The sequence below is a fragment of the Hylaeus anthracinus genome, unplaced genomic scaffold (assembly GCF_026225885.1).
Source record: "Hylaeus anthracinus isolate JK02 unplaced genomic scaffold, UHH_iyHylAnth1.0_haploid 11989, whole genome shotgun sequence".
Taxonomy (NCBI): Eukaryota; Metazoa; Arthropoda; class Insecta; order Hymenoptera; family Colletidae; genus Hylaeus; species Hylaeus anthracinus.
Window position 1 is genome coordinate 14,259,759 of NW_026534337.1, and position 17,276 is coordinate 14,277,034.

At 43.4% G+C, this 17,276-nt stretch overlaps 2 protein-coding genes across 3 annotated transcripts; one reads left to right on the forward strand and one right to left on the reverse strand.

The window, feature by feature from the left end:
• Positions 1-5,124: 5,124 nt before the first annotated feature.
• LOC128887822 (alkaline phosphatase 4) lies at positions 5,125-14,061 on the forward strand. The gene is made up of 8 exons (XM_054144191.1): positions 5,125-5,555; positions 7,843-7,946; positions 9,448-9,668; positions 9,875-10,067; positions 11,445-11,611; positions 11,784-12,095; positions 12,469-12,898; positions 13,004-14,061. Exons 2-8 carry the CDS (start codon positions 7,862-7,864, stop codon positions 13,216-13,218), a joined length of 1,623 nt encoding a protein of 540 aa, XP_054000166.1. The 5' UTR covers positions 5,125-5,555; positions 7,843-7,861; the 3' UTR covers positions 13,219-14,061.
• A 123-nt stretch (positions 14,062-14,184) lies between these two features.
• LOC128887823 (uncharacterized) lies at positions 14,185-16,647 on the reverse strand. 2 transcript variants are annotated; one of them, XM_054144193.1, is made up of 3 exons: positions 16,411-16,647; positions 15,648-16,258; positions 14,185-15,472 (listed from the first exon to the last, which is right to left on the reverse strand). In XM_054144193.1, exons 2-3 carry the CDS (start codon positions 16,163-16,165, stop codon positions 14,425-14,427), a joined length of 1,566 nt encoding a protein of 521 aa, XP_054000168.1. In that variant the 5' UTR covers positions 16,166-16,258; positions 16,411-16,647; the 3' UTR covers positions 14,185-14,424. The 2 variants fall into 2 exon arrangements, with proteins under 2 accessions (XP_054000168.1, XP_054000167.1); XM_054144192.1 differs by having other exon boundaries at positions 15,648-16,317.
• Between the last annotated feature and the right edge of the window lie 629 nt (positions 16,648-17,276).

Here is a 17,276-nt window from a genome sequence, read left to right on the forward strand (position 1 = left end):
ATTTTTTTAGTTATCAGCGTTAAGCGAGGATATTATCAACGAATTTGTGTCACTTTATTCTTAGCCCTTCCTATTAGGTCTCCCGTTAACTTTTCACTTCGCTCAACACACTTCCTTCCGTCTTTGAACAGTCGGAGAGGATTCCCATTAGGAATATCGAATAAATAAATTTGATTAGGTCTCCTGAAAGTATCGTTCAAGCGGAGCAACGAGTAACTTTGAAAGTTTTCCATTTCCGTTCCTTAAACAATAATATCTTTTAATTAAGAAAGAAATCAAATTATCGTCCAAGTAATCGCTATACCGATGGGAAATCTCACTTGAGACGCGTTGCTCTCGCGAATAACGCGCGGAGATAATTGGAAAGATAACGATTTCCGATCCATAGAATAGGAAATTAGTATACATATGCACTTATGTACGACACGTATACGCGCACTTTAACCATTTCTCTCATCGTGTCGTGGGGCAGGAGAAAAACGGATGCAGGAAGCAATAAACGAAAGGGGCAGAGCAGAATACGCGACAAGGGATCTGGTGGTAGAATAGAAAAGATTTGTCTGGGATTTATAGCGTTCTATCTATTATACATGTGTAAGATAATCGTTCGACTCGAAGTTTAGCGACGCTCGAAGCGTCACGATTTTTTCACGTTACCCGTGATCTTTGATCGCGATTTCATTCTCGGTTGCAATCGTTCGCGCGCAACGTTTGTGTATCTTCCACGATTTATGACGGTTGCGCGAACGAGCGTAACTTCGGATACGTTCGAAAGTAAGCTGGCAGAAATGTTATGACTCGGAGAGCAACATCTGACGTTCGTTGACGTCGTATAGAAAATTCGCGCGTGAACGTCTTCGACCTAATCACCCTCTGATGCAAACAGAATTACTTTACGTATCGACAAATCAAATTTACAGCGAGATTAGCGTGGTTTACGAGGTTTTCCATGGCCATCTTTGTTCCGGAAGAAATCGAAACTTTGGTATTATTACTCAAACAACGGTTTGGTAACAGAAATATTATAGTTTGGAAGTATATCCAATCGCGTCTCAAGTTTGACTTGTTCATATATATGTCGGAGTGCCTAATACTTTCGAACGCAACTCTATATACTTTTAATGCTTGCAGAGCAATTCGATTACTGGTTGGCGAAATTCCAAAGCCGAGTTTGTCAAAGCTTCCGGTACTCGGAGAGCAAAGAAGCCCCGAGAGACTTTGGTCGCGTCTACGCAAGAAATCCACTTATCGATACGTTTATATGTACACAGGCGCGCAAATACACGTTGCCTTTCAGTATCACAGAATAAACGATAAATTCGACATTTTTTCGACTTCGTTTATCATTAATTTACCAGTTTCAGCAATTATTCTTAATGCTGTCTCCTCGAGCGCTCGGCTTATCGAACCAATGTTATTTTTTTTTTCTCTAGTGCACATCTTTGAATTGCGAAACTAAATTATGATTCACGCTCAACGAATAAAGACTTATCAGATTGTTTCCTCGATTGATCGACCGTTTCGATACGATCTTTTTATTCGTCTACTGTTGGAACGAAACCTTGCTCAATCGTGGTATTTGTACAATTTGATTTACGCAAAAATCTCGGGAAAGGTTTAATCTCTTAAGTCGTGGATTAATTATGTAGAAATACAATGAAATTGATTGTTTCGCGCGACACAAGGAAAAGATATATTCGAAGAGAAATTGCGTATATCTATGCAAGATTTTTATCTGTCGGGTGTAGAAATTAATTCTGTGCTATTGCAAGGTAAACTTATCATTTAATTAGAAAGATAAACAAGAAGGCACAGAATTAATTTCTACACCTAATACATACGAATTAACAGGTGAAAAGTATGCAATCCAAAACTGGCGTATTTCACCGCGAATAAAGATTCGACGAATAAATCGTGACGCGTTTCTTTTTTTATTTGTCCGTAAAATTTTGCCCTTCTCCGAACCGCCATTTATCACCGATCTTCGATAAAATACCGACCAAGCGAGTGACGTTGGAACACAGACAAGGTATACCTGTAACAGCTCGCGATGCTCGATCCTATCATGTATCACGTCCGTGGTCACGTGCAATAATATGTCATTGCAGTACTCTCTACCTTATCAGTCATCGGTAAAAGTTAATCGTTCGTAAATATTACGAAAATAACTGAAATAAGAGGCTACTTTTAGTATCGTGCTGGAAAATTTACCGCTCGTGTTCGCGATTCGTTGTATCAATTGTGACGGAGATCAATACCATTCTTTTATTTGGATTCAGTCTCTATTTTCAGATAGGAGAGGTCAGCTGTCATCTATACGCATAGACAAGAGGTCACGCATCTAATCATTTTGTAATTCATATCAGCTTTTCTATTACATATCCTCCGTTTGAGCTCGCAGGGCCAAATTTACCTGGTTTCGACCAACTCGAAAGGAGAAAACTCGAAACGAGAAAAAACTCGAAATTTTTCACGCAGATCTATGGATCATCGAGCTTGCAGGATGCGATTACTGAGCTGGTCATCTTCGAAGACGTTGTTCCTATTATTATCAGACCGCGATCACGGTCTTGCGTTAGCGCGACTGGATCGTTAAGAGCGATCACGCAGCAGGCGTAAGAACTATAGAAATTAGCTTGCCGCGGAAACAATAAGAAAAAGCAAACGTAATAAGGCTGCACGTGCCCGAGGCATGGAGTGGCAGCCAGCGTAAAGCAAGCACGAGTGTCGATATCTCGAGCCAATCGCGAAGCGTTCCCGTGCCTCACCTCTCGAGGCTCGAAGTTGGAGGTGGGCACGATTCTTGTCGAGATAAAAATTTCTCATCGCGATAGAAAACATTTTCTATCTCTTATTTGTTAAATGAAATTTTTAATTGTGCAACGAGGTACATCTGGAACTGTTCTCTGGACGAGACGAGTTGAATTAGTATAACGTATTCCCATTCGTCGTTCGCTACTCGACAAAAATTTTACCGACCTTTAACCCAAACTTGAGGCTCGACGCCCGTCCGAGCGCGCGATTGGTCGACGAGTTTCCTCCTCTGTGGGCAATGCTTCAAGTACAGCTGCTAATTAGACACAACTGTGATAATTTTATTGAAACTAAATTTCATCTAGAAAAAATGAATTTATGCATTCTCCTCGGCTCTCAGGCGAAATACAATTGATTCGCGAGTTAATTTAACAGCATCGAGTAATTTTAGACAGAAGCGATTGCTTAACATGTTCAATAATATTCTCACAAAGGAAACAGATATCGAGGAAGTATCGCGAGTGGAATGCACTTATTCCTTATCGTCTATGCATTGCGCAGTACCTTGAATCTATTTCCGTATGATATTAAGTTATGCGTTTCGTTCGATTAATTTACCTAAATCGAAGCACTTCGCGTTCGCGTGTTGATCGAACAGTGATATGCTCGTGGGGAATTACCAGCGAACGCGTCTATAGCACGATCGCGACACGTTTAATCGGTGTAACGAACATCTCTGGAACGAATGCGCAATAAAAACAACTTAAGGAACACTGCGCGTCGCGACCTCGATTTCCGTCGCGGACGAGAGGCTGTCCCTCGAATGAAAAAGGAATCTCTCCGGCTGCCGATCGTTGGACATCCGAAATCGCCATTTTTCAAAAACTTCCCGACGCTTCTCCGTCCCATTTCGTGATCATTAATTATTATTCGCCATTCAACGGAGGAAACGACGGGAGGCTCATCCATATTCTTGAAAATTAGACGGTGGAAAATGATTTTTTTTTTATTTTTTCGAAAGATTCCAAATGAAATGCGAAAGGTGGCGATGTCTGATACGGTCGACCACCTGATGCGGTCTTCATTAATAATTTAGGACGTTGCTTTAGGTACATTCACACCGGATGTTGTGGTTCTTGAATACCAGACCCTGGAGAGCTAATAGAATCAACCGCGATGGAATATGTCGGACTGTGTAGTGTTCATCGAACTCCTGGAGTGGAGTTAATTCAAAATTCATATTTTTTTATGTGCCTGACTTCAAAGTTACAGCAGGGGAAACCTTTCAGAGATCTCGTTACCATATATAGCGCTTCGAAGAAGCAAATTGCCCGAGGAAACGTCGATTGTATGCCATGGCAATCCACCTGTCGACCAAATCCTCCATCGGAACGCTAATCATAGTTCGACGACTGCAGAAACGGGCGAATCCTTGAGGAGGAAGCTTTCGCGAATGGGTAGTAAAGGTGGGAGTATACAAACCACTTTTTTGAAATGCCACCAAAAAATGATGTGAACTGATTCCTCAGCTCGGTGAGAGATTTACTTATCGCAGCGAATAATTCCCCAAGGCGCGGACTTCCGGGGGTACATCCCAGGAGGCTCGGCTGAAAGTCCTGTAAAAATCGACCGTCGGGTTACGCACTGTAACATTCATACGACAGACGGATGTCGAGTAGGGTTGTTAACCGTACCCTCCTTTGAGGGCACATGTTCGTACTTCAGGTTAAAACAACTTTACTTTTCACTCATCGAACCTGTGCGTGATCTTTTTGAAATGATAATGGTCTAAAAAAAAAAAATTAATATTTAACACTGTAACTCCCGGGAACAGTTCATATCTGGCATGAAAAGTTACCGAGTAATATTAAAGTTCGACATAGGTTTGGTGGTTTCAGTGTTAACTCTCGATATCCACCTCATTCCGAGCAGCAGGTCTCCCTTATATAGAAGGTACGATCCCCCGTGCTAATTGAAATTAAAAATTCCCAAACTATTCGCATGCTGCGCATGTCCGCTCCAGGTGACGAGAAAATCCGAATCTGGGTGGGAAGGAACAGGGATGGCTTCGTGCAGAGAGGTGGGAAAGAGCGGTGGGTGTTGGGTAAAGGGGGGAGAAGGGTACCCGAGAATTCGCGGCTCGCAAGATGCTTCGGGATCCGCGTTCGGATTAATCTGTCGCGGACATAAGACATAATGTCACCGAGCCGCTCAATTACTCCTGGATTAACAGTGCACGAGGGGTTCCCCCTCTCCCCGTGCCGCTTCTCTCCTAGAGAATCCGTACTCTCAGTGTCCCTTGCACGCTCTCCACCTCGTGCACAATCTACCAGGGCCTTTGAAACGCTATATAAACTGACAAACTTCCTCGGTGGCGCTGTATTAGCGTTATTACGGCGCCGCGATCCGGTCGGGTAATAGCCGCCACGGTTAAAATCGAACCGAAGCGAGCTGATACGGTTTTTCGTACTAGCTCCGCGGATCCCGTGTGTCACTTTGCGACCGTCGGCGATTGTCTCCACATCGGTTTCCATCGACTTTTCCCGCCGCTTCCGTCCGAATTCCCGCGAACACGAATCTCGCCCGAAACCGTGCGGGACCCGCGAACAGAAGACAAGTGAACACGGTCCGGTCGACGCAGACGCGTCCCTCCGTCGCTTATCTCACGGCTAATAGTCTTCTGCTTCCGCTTCTGCTGCTTGTCGGAGAATGGTCCGGCGGGAGACACGTGCTTGACGACAGCGTGCAACACCGTCACAGATCCACGGCCAGATTACTCGCTACGGACGGAAGGTACTTAGGTAAGTAATTATTCTCAATAACACTGGAACCTGCTAGCCTCTGGATCGGTAGATCGTCGTAGGATATACGCTAGTCTCAGAGTTCGCCGAGTTTGATTCCGAATAAGGGATGAAGATTCCTCTCGCTTCGAAGCAAAGAACGTTGAATCATCTCTAGGGAAGAGGCTGGATAGTTGTTATATTCTGTGTTCGGAATGAATTGTGCCCAACTCTGGCCAGCACTGTTTGTGTCAGCTCGATTTTTTTATTGTGGATTGTCACAGTGTGTAGTAAGACTACAGGTACCCTCACGGTTCTACACCCTCGTCTTTGCACCCTGAAAGTTGACTCAAAGCGCGCAGCTTTTGTCGTGAAAATATTTTCGAGTAGGGTAGTCGTGAAATACATCTGTAATTTCAATTCTGTCGATCCCATAATTATTCGTATACCTACGCCCATTGAAGAAATCTATCCGAGTTAAATGAGATTCATGTTTCCAATTAAATATTTCATCATATTTAAGTTATTTGTCTAACTTTATCGAAGAAATTAGGTACGAAAACTTCTGAGACCGACTGTATACACCAATCAATCGGTCGCCGTTTCCTCAAAATGTGACCCCAAAAGTTCACACGCATCAGCAACATTAAGATCGAGGTCTCATCTTATTTCGCAACTCGGCAACTTTTCGATCGTGTGTTTCACTGGCTCCTTCGTATCGCTTATTTTATTGGTGCCACATCGAGCGTAAAAAAAAAAAGAGAAGATTAAAGCAGACGTATTCTACTTCTCAACGTTTTAATAGACATCGCGAGACGTATATCAAGCCCGAACGTTTCCGGTGATCTTTGCGAGCGTCTCGAGAAACGGTTAAAAATTGTTGAAACTCAAACGACCATTATTAGGACACGAGGTAGAAATGATTGATGTTATTTTCTACCAATTATACTTACGTAAAGAGCAATAATGGATAGGCAGGTGTTCGCTATAACAATATCGAAATAACTTTTACGAACGTCCATCATGCAAATAATGGTAAATTGACTCTGCGTTACGTCAAATTTCGTACTCCTGAGTTGATAGCAATTATACTGTTGTCGCCTACGTTGGAAATTGCGAGACTCGTGTTTCTAAAATTATTACCCGTAATGAATCTATGCTCGGAAAGTCTATAAGAAGAAACTTCACTAAATTCAACCAAACGTGTCCTTTTTATAACTAGTGATACGAAAAATTGGAGCAGGAAGAAATGGGAAATGGGAAATATATTTAAAAAAATTTGTCTCTTCCACTTGAAATGTGAAACACATTATCTTGAAATGTGAAACACACTCATCTGTGAAAATTTTCTCTGTGCCCCCTCTTATCGTGGCTCGTAGCTCTGGAAGGAACGAAAAGGTGGGGCGGTGTACCGTTTGCAGCTCTAGCACTTTGTGACTTCCATAATGAAATTCGGGTGGGCCCAAACAGTTGCCGGGCAGTGGACATACGCGTATCATGCACGTTATCGTTTTCGTTGGCTCTTCAACTGACCCGAATAAGCTCCCCTTTGCAATGGCTGCAACGCGTTCCCTTCTCGTTCGTCCGTCCCGTCGCGACGGTACGTCTCCCTTTCTGCGAACGTGTTCCACGCGCACGAACACTGAAAGCGAGGACGGTCGTGTACTCGTCGTCGAAAGGACACTTCCGAACCTTCGTTTAGGCCCCCATTAGCCAATCAACGAACGTACGAATCAAAGAAAATATAAATAGTAACCAAAGTGGCTGGTCACCGACACCTTACAATGGGGGTTATTAGATGTCTAACCTCTGATAATAACAACTCCGTCGCGTTGTCAACCTAACCGAGTGGAACGACATTTTTTTTGCGGTTGAAAACCGTTCTAGTTTCGTTTCGCTGTGATCAAACAATAAATCGAAACAATAAATCGAACTGTTCGAAGGATAAAATCAAAGGATCAAGGATGAAGAATTAAACGAGAACTTTTTCAATTTCAGATTTGGATTTACTGTTGCGTTTGATCACAGATCGTTTCTCAGCTTTTTCGATGTAATGTTCGATCTTTGATCGACGACCTGTGAGCCTTTTCATTTTGCCTCTTCGAGCCTCTTGCAAACTCTACGATAATATCTCGAGACCAGAGACGAGCGAAATTCTTATCCGAACAGAAATCCCGAAGCATGATTGGAAGATAAATTCGATAAGGTTGTAGGAATCAAATTTAGAACAAAATCGCACAAGTTACAATTTTGAGGAAAATGGTAGGAGGTGGCGAATTCTCTTTAATTTCTCCTTCTACTTTTCCAGGACCACAGACTCGATAAGCATGAAGCACCTGATCCTACTGGCTTGCACCCTCCTGGGATTTCTCGGGTCCAACGCTCTTCCACGGGACTCGAAAGTATACGAAGGTTTGTTGCCTCGATGGTCAAAGCGATTAAAAATTTGCCACAACTCGCGTCGCTTGTTTTCACGTCGCGACGAATCATCGATCATCCGTGTAATTGTCTCGCGAAGTGCTTTGATCCATAGTTTGATCACCTGGGAGATTAGGACTAAGAAGAATGCTGGTTCTATTGCGTCTAAGGTGTGTTGAATGCCTGTGCAATAACTTCGAGTTCATTGCACACGCACGCAACCAATGTCATGCATCTAATTAGTCTGACCATGATAATTTTGCACGCCCTAACGAGCTGTTATTTACGTTTCGAAGCTTTGCTCTAGTCTTCCTCGAAACCTGCAAATCTTACGGTGATACTTGTCAATTTCTATTTTTGTAATTTTATCTTATTAACAATTTTTACTGTTCTTAATAATAGAACTCAATGGTAACGAGGATAGAAAAATTATGATAAGAATCGGATCAGGGCCTGATCACCCGTGACTCGATCGACTCGTGAAATCGAGGCTAAGCGATACCAAAAGAAAATTCTCTAATTGGAATACGTTTCTGCAGTTCGAAAACGTCGGCGTACTCTCAACCGTGAAATTGAATCTTCACCGTGAGCTGCAAAGCGCGTAGTCTCGCCTTGACATTGTTTGCTCGGCATTTTGATGATCGTTTTACGCTTTGCAAAACGCGACCCAAGATCCATCCAAGATAGAAATTCAAAGTAAAAGTCTTATCTAGATATAAATTCAAATGGAAAATAAAACAAGTTTTCACGAGTTACTGATAAAAAATGCACCAGGTATACATATAAGCTTCTCTGCCCTTTGGGAGCAGCTTTGTACAAACTCTGCTTCTTAGTAAGGTGTATAATTAATTTAACACGGACGCTTCCCTCCTGGTCCTGATCAATTCAGCAGTGGAAAGGTCAAAAGATGTTCTTTTAATGGAAACAGAGGGTTTCTGTAATAATTTGAAGCCTTACCAAAGAGACCTTCGATTCTAGATTGATAATATATTTAATCATAAAGAAACAAACATTCGTTTGGTCACCCGACACGTAAAAAGGCAACCTGTTTATTGATGCGTCGTTCAAACGGGTCCCATACGCGGTCATAAATATTTCAGAAATGGATAAATTTCCTTCGCTTTGCATCAGCGTCGGTTTTATGCAAAGTAATGCATTTTTTGTAACGTTTCTAAATTTCAAATTATTGCGCGGGTTGCCTCGTAAATATTCATTTTCGCTAAGTCTTTATCCTCGACCGGTTTTTTATGCGTCATTAAGCTTTGACAAATCGATTCTTCCGCCTACCGACGCAAACTCGTTCGAGCTTTACTTTATATATACCGCTAATAATTCATATTAAAAAACCTTCGACAAGATTCTCAAGGTCGCAGAAAATAAAGAAACGAGAAAATAAAGAAACGAAAGGTTTTTAAAAGGATCTCGAGATTTTTCAATTGCGATCGTTAGTAGCTAGCACGATTCCTCGAACGAAACATTTTCATTTTTTTCACAGAGATGTCCTTTTGGCTGAAGTCCGGACAAGACAATATTCGGAAGAATCTCGGTTATCGGAACATCGAGAGCCGAGCAAAGAACATAATTGTATTCATCGGTGACGGTATGGGTATATCTACGATCACGGCCGGACGTATATTCAAAGGCCAGATGATGGGTACGACTGGCGAAGAATATCAACTGGCTTTCGAGAAGTTCCCCAACACTGGTTTCGCCAAGGTACGTTACTCTGGATTTGTCACCTGAGTTTTCCAACCTCTTGATACCCTCATCCCCAAGTTTGCTATCTTCTTCGTTCCATTACACTTCTCTGTAAATTCTATAAAATCTTTGCATCCCCATCCCCATCTTACAAAAGATCCATCGAGCCAGAAAAGTTTTGCAAAGCTGTTGCCCCTTTTCACCTTCACCTCCTCGATTTGCAGACGTACAACACAGACAAACAAGTACCTGATTCAGCGGGAACAGCCACCGCGATATTCTCCGGCGTCAAGTGCCGTTACAGAGTGATCGGATTCGATAACAGAGCATCGTATAATCGCTGCGACAAAAACATCAACGAAAACAGCAAAGTGTCAACGATCGCTGATTGGGCGCAAAACACTGGACTGGCCACAGGTAAGTCTTTCCTCCTTCGTCGCCTTTTCCGTCTCGCCAATCGTTCAACCGTGTACCGTGACGAATCGTTCAAACAGAAAAACGGGAAAAATGCGAAAAATCGTTGCCAGCCCGAACGATAACGCGACCTCGATTGCGAACGTTCCTAATGAAAAAGGAAACAAAACGCGAGTTTTTCAATTTACACACTTTTATCCGCGCGCAAACGTTAGGGAAGTAAAAGGTAAATATAGTGGGAGCGAGTAAAAGATAAATTCCGCGAAACTTTGCATTGATTGCAGACCGTGTGTAAAGACTATACCGGGTATAGGAAAAGCAGGCTACTTAAGACATCCGCTCGAAACTTGGCGGCGTCATTGGTGCATTTCTTATTAGGTTACGTAAATTTTTTCACAGAAAAACATATAATAGTTTTAGAGGCACAGGCTGCTTGCGCAACCGGTCTAAGAAAGAAGTGCCTTCACGGTTGACATGATTTCACATGATCGAGCGCGTTACTGATCTGTGCGAGTGTGACCGTGACTCGAACTTTGAGGAAAGAAAAATCTAAAGAAAATGTAAAAAAAATTCAAGAAAAAACGTTGGTTCCCGCGTGTATTTAAAACGATGGTTCGGAACATCTACTCAAGATTTGAAACACGATTTAGATCGATGTGGTAACGTTACAGGCTAAAGGGATTATCGTCGGGGAAAAGAATAAATAGCAGAGTTCCCGAGTGTGATCGCGGACGGGCACACAACCGAACGAGCGATGCGCATAGATAAAATAGGTGTGTGACCGCGCGCACGCGTGACCTGCTGTCAACGACGAACCACTCACGGTCAGCTACCGGTGTTTAAACGTTAAACATCAGTATCGAATAGACCTTGTCGAAACGAGCGCGAAAACGACACGCCGGAGGAGGTCACGCGTCGACCTTCCGCTTTATCTGGCGCGTAACGCTCGACGTTCGCGCCCGGATGGGCAACGTTCTTATCCGAATGAAAATTTCGAAAATTTTTTTCAAATACAGAGGACAAGATTGGCCACCTTTGATCCGCCGATTAAAAATTACAACTCGAATTACAACAATAAAACGATTGATTTATAGCCGAACCTTGCCTCTCTGGCGCGTGTAAAAATTGAAACGGGTGCTTATCAATTTCAACTGAAATTATACTTCACGGATTGAACTGGTAGATCGATACATCGTCATCTATCATTTCGATAAAAACGTGCTTATCTCTGCGATCACGGAATCGCGATCGATGACTTCCGCGTCGCCAAGATCGATCAGAAGACGCGACAAATTTGTCCTTTTTTTATTTGAACAATTTCATCGAATCTGTGGTAAACGAGAGGATAGATACTGACGAGATTCAATTGGTCGAACTTAGGATTCGTGACGACAACCCGAATCACGCATGCGACGCCAGCTGCACTCTACGCTCATACCAATAATCGCGACTGGGAGTGCGATACCTCGATACCGAAACAATACAAAGGCTGTGTGAAGGACATCGCCAGTCAGCTGATCGAAGATGCACCTGGAAAGCACCTTCAGGTGAATATTTGTCAGTAATTATATTATTCGTTCTTTATTTGCACCTCGCACAACTCCGTATTTTTCTCCGTTTCCCCTTCTCTTTTTTTTTTCTGGTCGAAGCTCGCACTGTTAATTCTTGTTCCAATATTTATCCATCGTTAATAATTTTACGACCGTGCAATTTATTCAGGTGATGATGGGTGGCGGTGCTCAACACATGGGTCTACCGATGGAACCGATAGATTCCGGCACGTGCGTCAGAGGCGACGGGCAAAACTTGGCGAAGGTGTGGGAGGAGAACAACCCTGAAGGAAAGCTGGTGACCACTCACGATCAACTAATGTCCCTCGATATCGCCAACACGTCCAAGATCCTCGGGGTTTTCGCAGCCAGTCATCTTCCTTATCACGCTGTGAAGACGCCGGAAACACCGAGCTTGACGAACATGACCTCGCAAGCCATCAAGCTGCTTCAAAAGAACAAAGACGGTTTCTTCCTGATGGTGAGTATGGCCCGACACTTGTGTCGTTGACGAAAAATCGACAATGACGAGGCAATATCGTGTCACGGAATATCTAATCTTTTCGAAACTCGCGAGCGGTATGTCTTACCTACGGGGGCAATAAATCGCCGAAGTACAAGTCACGCTTCGTTCTCCACGAAGATTCCCTTTAGTTTTATTTGAACTCGCTACGGAGGAATCTTCCATGGAATCGTACAGTTTCGAATGAAAAAGCAAAGACACGAACATCGATCGAAAAAAAAATTATATTTGAAAAAATGATCACTCGAACTCGAAGCATTTCGCATGTAACAACCTAATATTTAGAAATACTTACGCCGCTACGTAACAACGATCGGCCTATCGCTTGCAGGTCGAGGGTGGCAAGATAGACATAGCCCATCACCACAACTACGCGAAATTAGCGTTGCGAGAGGTGTCGGAGCTCGAGGACGCGATAATCGCAGCCTTGAGGCTGGTCAAGATCGAGGAAACGCTGATAATCGTGACCGCCGATCATTCGCACGCGTTCACCATCAACGGTTATCCGGTCAGAGGAAACGATATCCTCGGTTTCGCCAACGACAGTGAGAAGCCGGAGATAAAACCCTACGAGACGCTAAGTTATGCCAACGGTCCAGGCTTCTATCATCACAGACGAAACGATAGCAACAACGTCAACGAAACCTGGATAGTCGTCGAGGAGGACCCGACCCGCGACGAGCCGTTCTATATGAACATGGCTGGCAAATACATGAAGGATGAAACCCATGGAGGCGAGGACGTCGGAGTCTATGCGATAGGTAAGCTCTCTGCTCTATGAATCTTTATAGAAGTGCGTAACCTGCTTCCCATTCGTTCTCCTATTACTCGAGTAAGACAAACACAACAAACAATTTTGTTTTCAGGTCCTTACTCCCATCTGATACGTGGCACCTTCGAACAAAATTACATCGCCCACGTCGTGGCGTACGCGGCCTGCTTCAAGAACTGGCCATCTCACTGCGACAACGCGTACAATCGATACTACTACGAACTGAGCAACTCTGTAGATCCAACTACGAGTTCGCCGTTTCTGCTCCTCGCGTCGGTCGCGGCTCTCCTAATCGCCGCCAAATTTTAATCGTCGATTCTACCTCTCGCGCGGCACAACACCAGTATTCTCCCAGAGATGGTCAAAATCCATAGGATTGGATAAATTGTATAGCTTGTACGCAAAAGCTACTCTTATCCGTTCATTAGTAATTAGTCCGGACTGAGTCGTCTCTCACGCGATTCGAGTTTTGCCCGTCTCTGTTTTCTGCCATTTATCTTTCCTCTTCTACTTTGATTGTCCTTCGTTCGCGACTTTTTCACCCAGGGCTACTTTTCGTTCAGCGTCATCGAATCAAACCCATTCGTCTCTCTTCGTGTCATCTTTTTCCCTGGTCCGTCGCGTACTTTTAATTTACCCAAACGTAGGCTATGCCGATGCAACGTTAAAGTGTTCCGCTGTAAATAATTCGCGCGATTCGTCGTAGTAGGTACTACGCTGCTATATATATATATACTACACACACATATATACAATATATTTATATCTGTATACATACAAATATACAAAGCGAAACGCGCATGTGCGCGCACAGTACAAGAATGGACGACTAGACGATAGAAAAAGAAATGCTGAAGAAGATCACGCAAGGTCGCTCGGTTAAATATATTTTCACCTGTGATACTCAACTCTGCTGGTAAGCGTTTGTTTGAAAACCAAATTTCGCAGAACGACCGGCGTCGGACGTCGAATAGCATAGCGATGCGCATAGACCGCGAGCTAGCATCTCCTACTCACCAAAGAGATTTTCACACGGCGACAAGTACGCGTATGCGTGTATGTATGCGTGTATGTACATATAGACGGCACTGTGTGCTGTTTACAATTAGACTTCCTAATTAGAATTAAAGTAGACTGACTAATTCCATGGTACATATGCTTTTCATCGGCCTCGAAGTTAGTATGTATTCCTAGAGGAACAAACACGGCAACTGCGAAGTTAACGAAATACAGTAAGTCTTGTATTTAGCGTTTCATCTGTTTGAAAGATTCATCAACCTTTTTTCTTATTTCTTGTTTCTTGTCTCTCCTCATTAAAACGGACATTCGCGGAATTATATTGTATTTTGTTAATCTCGCAAAGACCGTGATATGTTTCGTTAGCAACGAAATTTTAGGTTCAAGGTAAAAAAAAAAAAAGAAGAATAGCAATAACCCCACGACGAACTTACGTCGAAGTGAAAAAGGCACCGAGTCAACGAGGGAAAAATTCAGGTAATTCTTATCGTAAAACGCCTACTGCGCGTTCGTTTTCCCCTTAACAACGGTGATGTAATAATTCTTATAAATAAGAGGATTTGTGTCGTCGCTGACAAAGTTGCGATCCGGTTTAATCGAGGCAAACGGATTCCGTCGCGGCTCCAATAGAACGTCGACGTCGCTCATTGAATTTATCCGCGCTATTTCCCAGACCATTTCGTCCGCTGTGTAAGACGTGATAACAATAGGAGATAAAGTTTTACAAAATTCTCGTATCGTTTCCGGCCAAGTGTCCTCCCCAGCGAACCCTGTGCTACGATAGAGGCCTGCGTTGAACGCGCAGATTAGATCAGGCTTGGAAACGCGTTCGCTGCGAACGAGCTCGTGATAGAGTCGCTCCGGTTGAAACGAAACTTCGACGGATCGGTTGGTAGCTCTGCACTCGGTGCAACGTTTAACTTTGGATAGAAGCTTGGCTGGGACGCCGTTTGGTAACCGTAACTCTGGTCCTACGAGCAACACGCGGAGCGTCTTCAGATTAGGTAGAAAATGAAGGAACAATTTTTCCCAAACGTGCAAATTTACCCCCTCGAATTGAAATTCCGCCCCTACCACGTGTACTGTCCAGACGGTCGCGCTACTCCACTCGGGACAGGCAATTTGCATGGAATAAAGGGTCGTTAACGGGATCGTACCTAAATGGGACAGGGTGGAGTACGTGTAGCTGTCCATTTCACGGTAATACGAACAATTTCCATAAATTCCATGCATCAGCTCGTCGAAACCTAGCCCCGATAAAGCAAGAGGGGATGATTGTCGCGCATTAGGAATTCTAGGATCGACGCAGCCATGCCTGTGCTGGAGGACCAAGCATCTACGAAGCACTTGGAATTCCTTGCACCATTTCCCGTGCTCGTCGGGGTGATGGTTGCAAAGTGTTTCCATCGAGCAGCGAGAACAGCAAATCGGGTCCTCTTGAAAACGGCGACAGACTCGACAGACCATGGGATACAGGACGATCTCCTTCTCCCAAAGTTTCAACGGGCGGCCGATCTCGGACTCGAGGATCGCGAGGAGCTGCATCCTTTAAATTAGAACTGCGTTAACGTTTCGAACACCTTTAGGCAGGAGAATAGGACAAACGTGAGAGAAAATAAAAATGGTCTTCGGGACGACTAGAAATCAGTTCGTCAGAGAAAGTGGTACTTTCATTTTTATTTTCTCTGAAACTTAGGCAACGTAGAAAATCGATCGACAACCTGTAAACTCTGTACTGTTCCGCGTCGAGTAACTCGTCCGATTCCCCAGTTAGCATCGTCGCGATGGAGAAACGAATCTTTGATAAACCAGCGCACAAATCGCTATGCTCCTGCTGTCCCTGCGTTCGATGGTTCGGCGAACAGTAGGACACCATTCGACAATCGTCGCAAAATATTTTCGACTTCTCTAGACAAACAGCGCAGAGGCTAGCCACGTAGACGAATCGAGGTCTGACGTTCAATTCGATGGTCTCTGCATCCTCGTCGCTCTCGTCTGATAAATCCTCGGATTGTTCGACCAGAGGATACATTAGTCTCGAGTGGACATCGATGAGAACATCTGTTACTTGATTTTGCGGACACGTGTCTGACTTGCAAGTCTCATCGATCGCAGTGGACTTCTCTTCCTCCTTCGGAGGAAAGCTGGGTGTTGACGGTGCATTGCTGCAATTGTCTTTTGATACCTTTGGACAATGATGTGCAGTAGCCCTTTTGCCTCGAGCCTTTTTGCGACCCATTCTGTGGTGATCTAAAGTTAACTCAATGAACGAGACCTTACACAGGCTTCCTATTCTTCCTCTGTCTTTTATAGGTGCTTACGGTCTCAATCTCTAAAGTAATTTATTCAAAATTTACTGACAAAGACTTATACATCTTCAAGTATTTGATTCTAGACAAAGCAAAGGAGAAATATAGATGACGAGAGTAGACTCTTTTATTTTGCTAAATTGTCGAACAAAACGAAAATATACGACAGACTGACCTTGCTCTATTATTGCAGATTTCGATAACATGGAAACACCGAAGAGATCGATCGGTGCTCGTCCCAAAGGTGTTGGAAAAAGAAAAATTGCCCGAGCTTGACGCGGTACGTAGCCAAAACACGACGGGATTGTGGAAAACGGAGAAACGCAGCACTATGAAGCACCGATACCCGTCAAAATCACGCAACGCATTGTCGACTGCAAGCTTGTTCGCGGGCACCATGCCCATTGCCCGGACGAAGGTATTTCAAGCTACGCGTTTCGGGTGATGCCCCTTGCTAGCCACTAAAACAAGTCTAAATCGATTAGACCTCGTTCGTGGTGAGATGAATTTAGTTACACCAATTCATTCTCTGTTCCTTCAATCTCCTATTGTATCTTTCATCGACACTAAAGGTACTCGATATCATGGTTCAAAAACGACACAACATTTTGTATATACCTTAGACATTTTTAGGAATTAATAGTCATTTTTCAACAACCTTTAAAATTCTCATTTAGATAACATAATTTCGAGTATCGAATAAAAGGTAAACAGCCTTTCGTCTTTTAACAGACATTCTTTCATTTTATTTCACAAAAGTTACAGTCTAAATTAATTCTGCACTTTTGTAAAATAAACTTACGATTTAATTCTAAAGAAAAATCGTACTACTTTTAATTTTCGATAAAAGTTATGTTCGAATTAAATTCTGCTCACTTCTGTGGGCGTTCTTCATAAAGTTTTTAAATTACGTTTTCGCTTGTAATGAACAGCGAGTTTTGAGCGATTCGCTGAATCGATCGCGGTGCTGAATGTTTTCCAAAGCTTTCGCGGCATTGTGCTTCAAATATTTACCATAATCGAATGATAAAGAGGTATGTG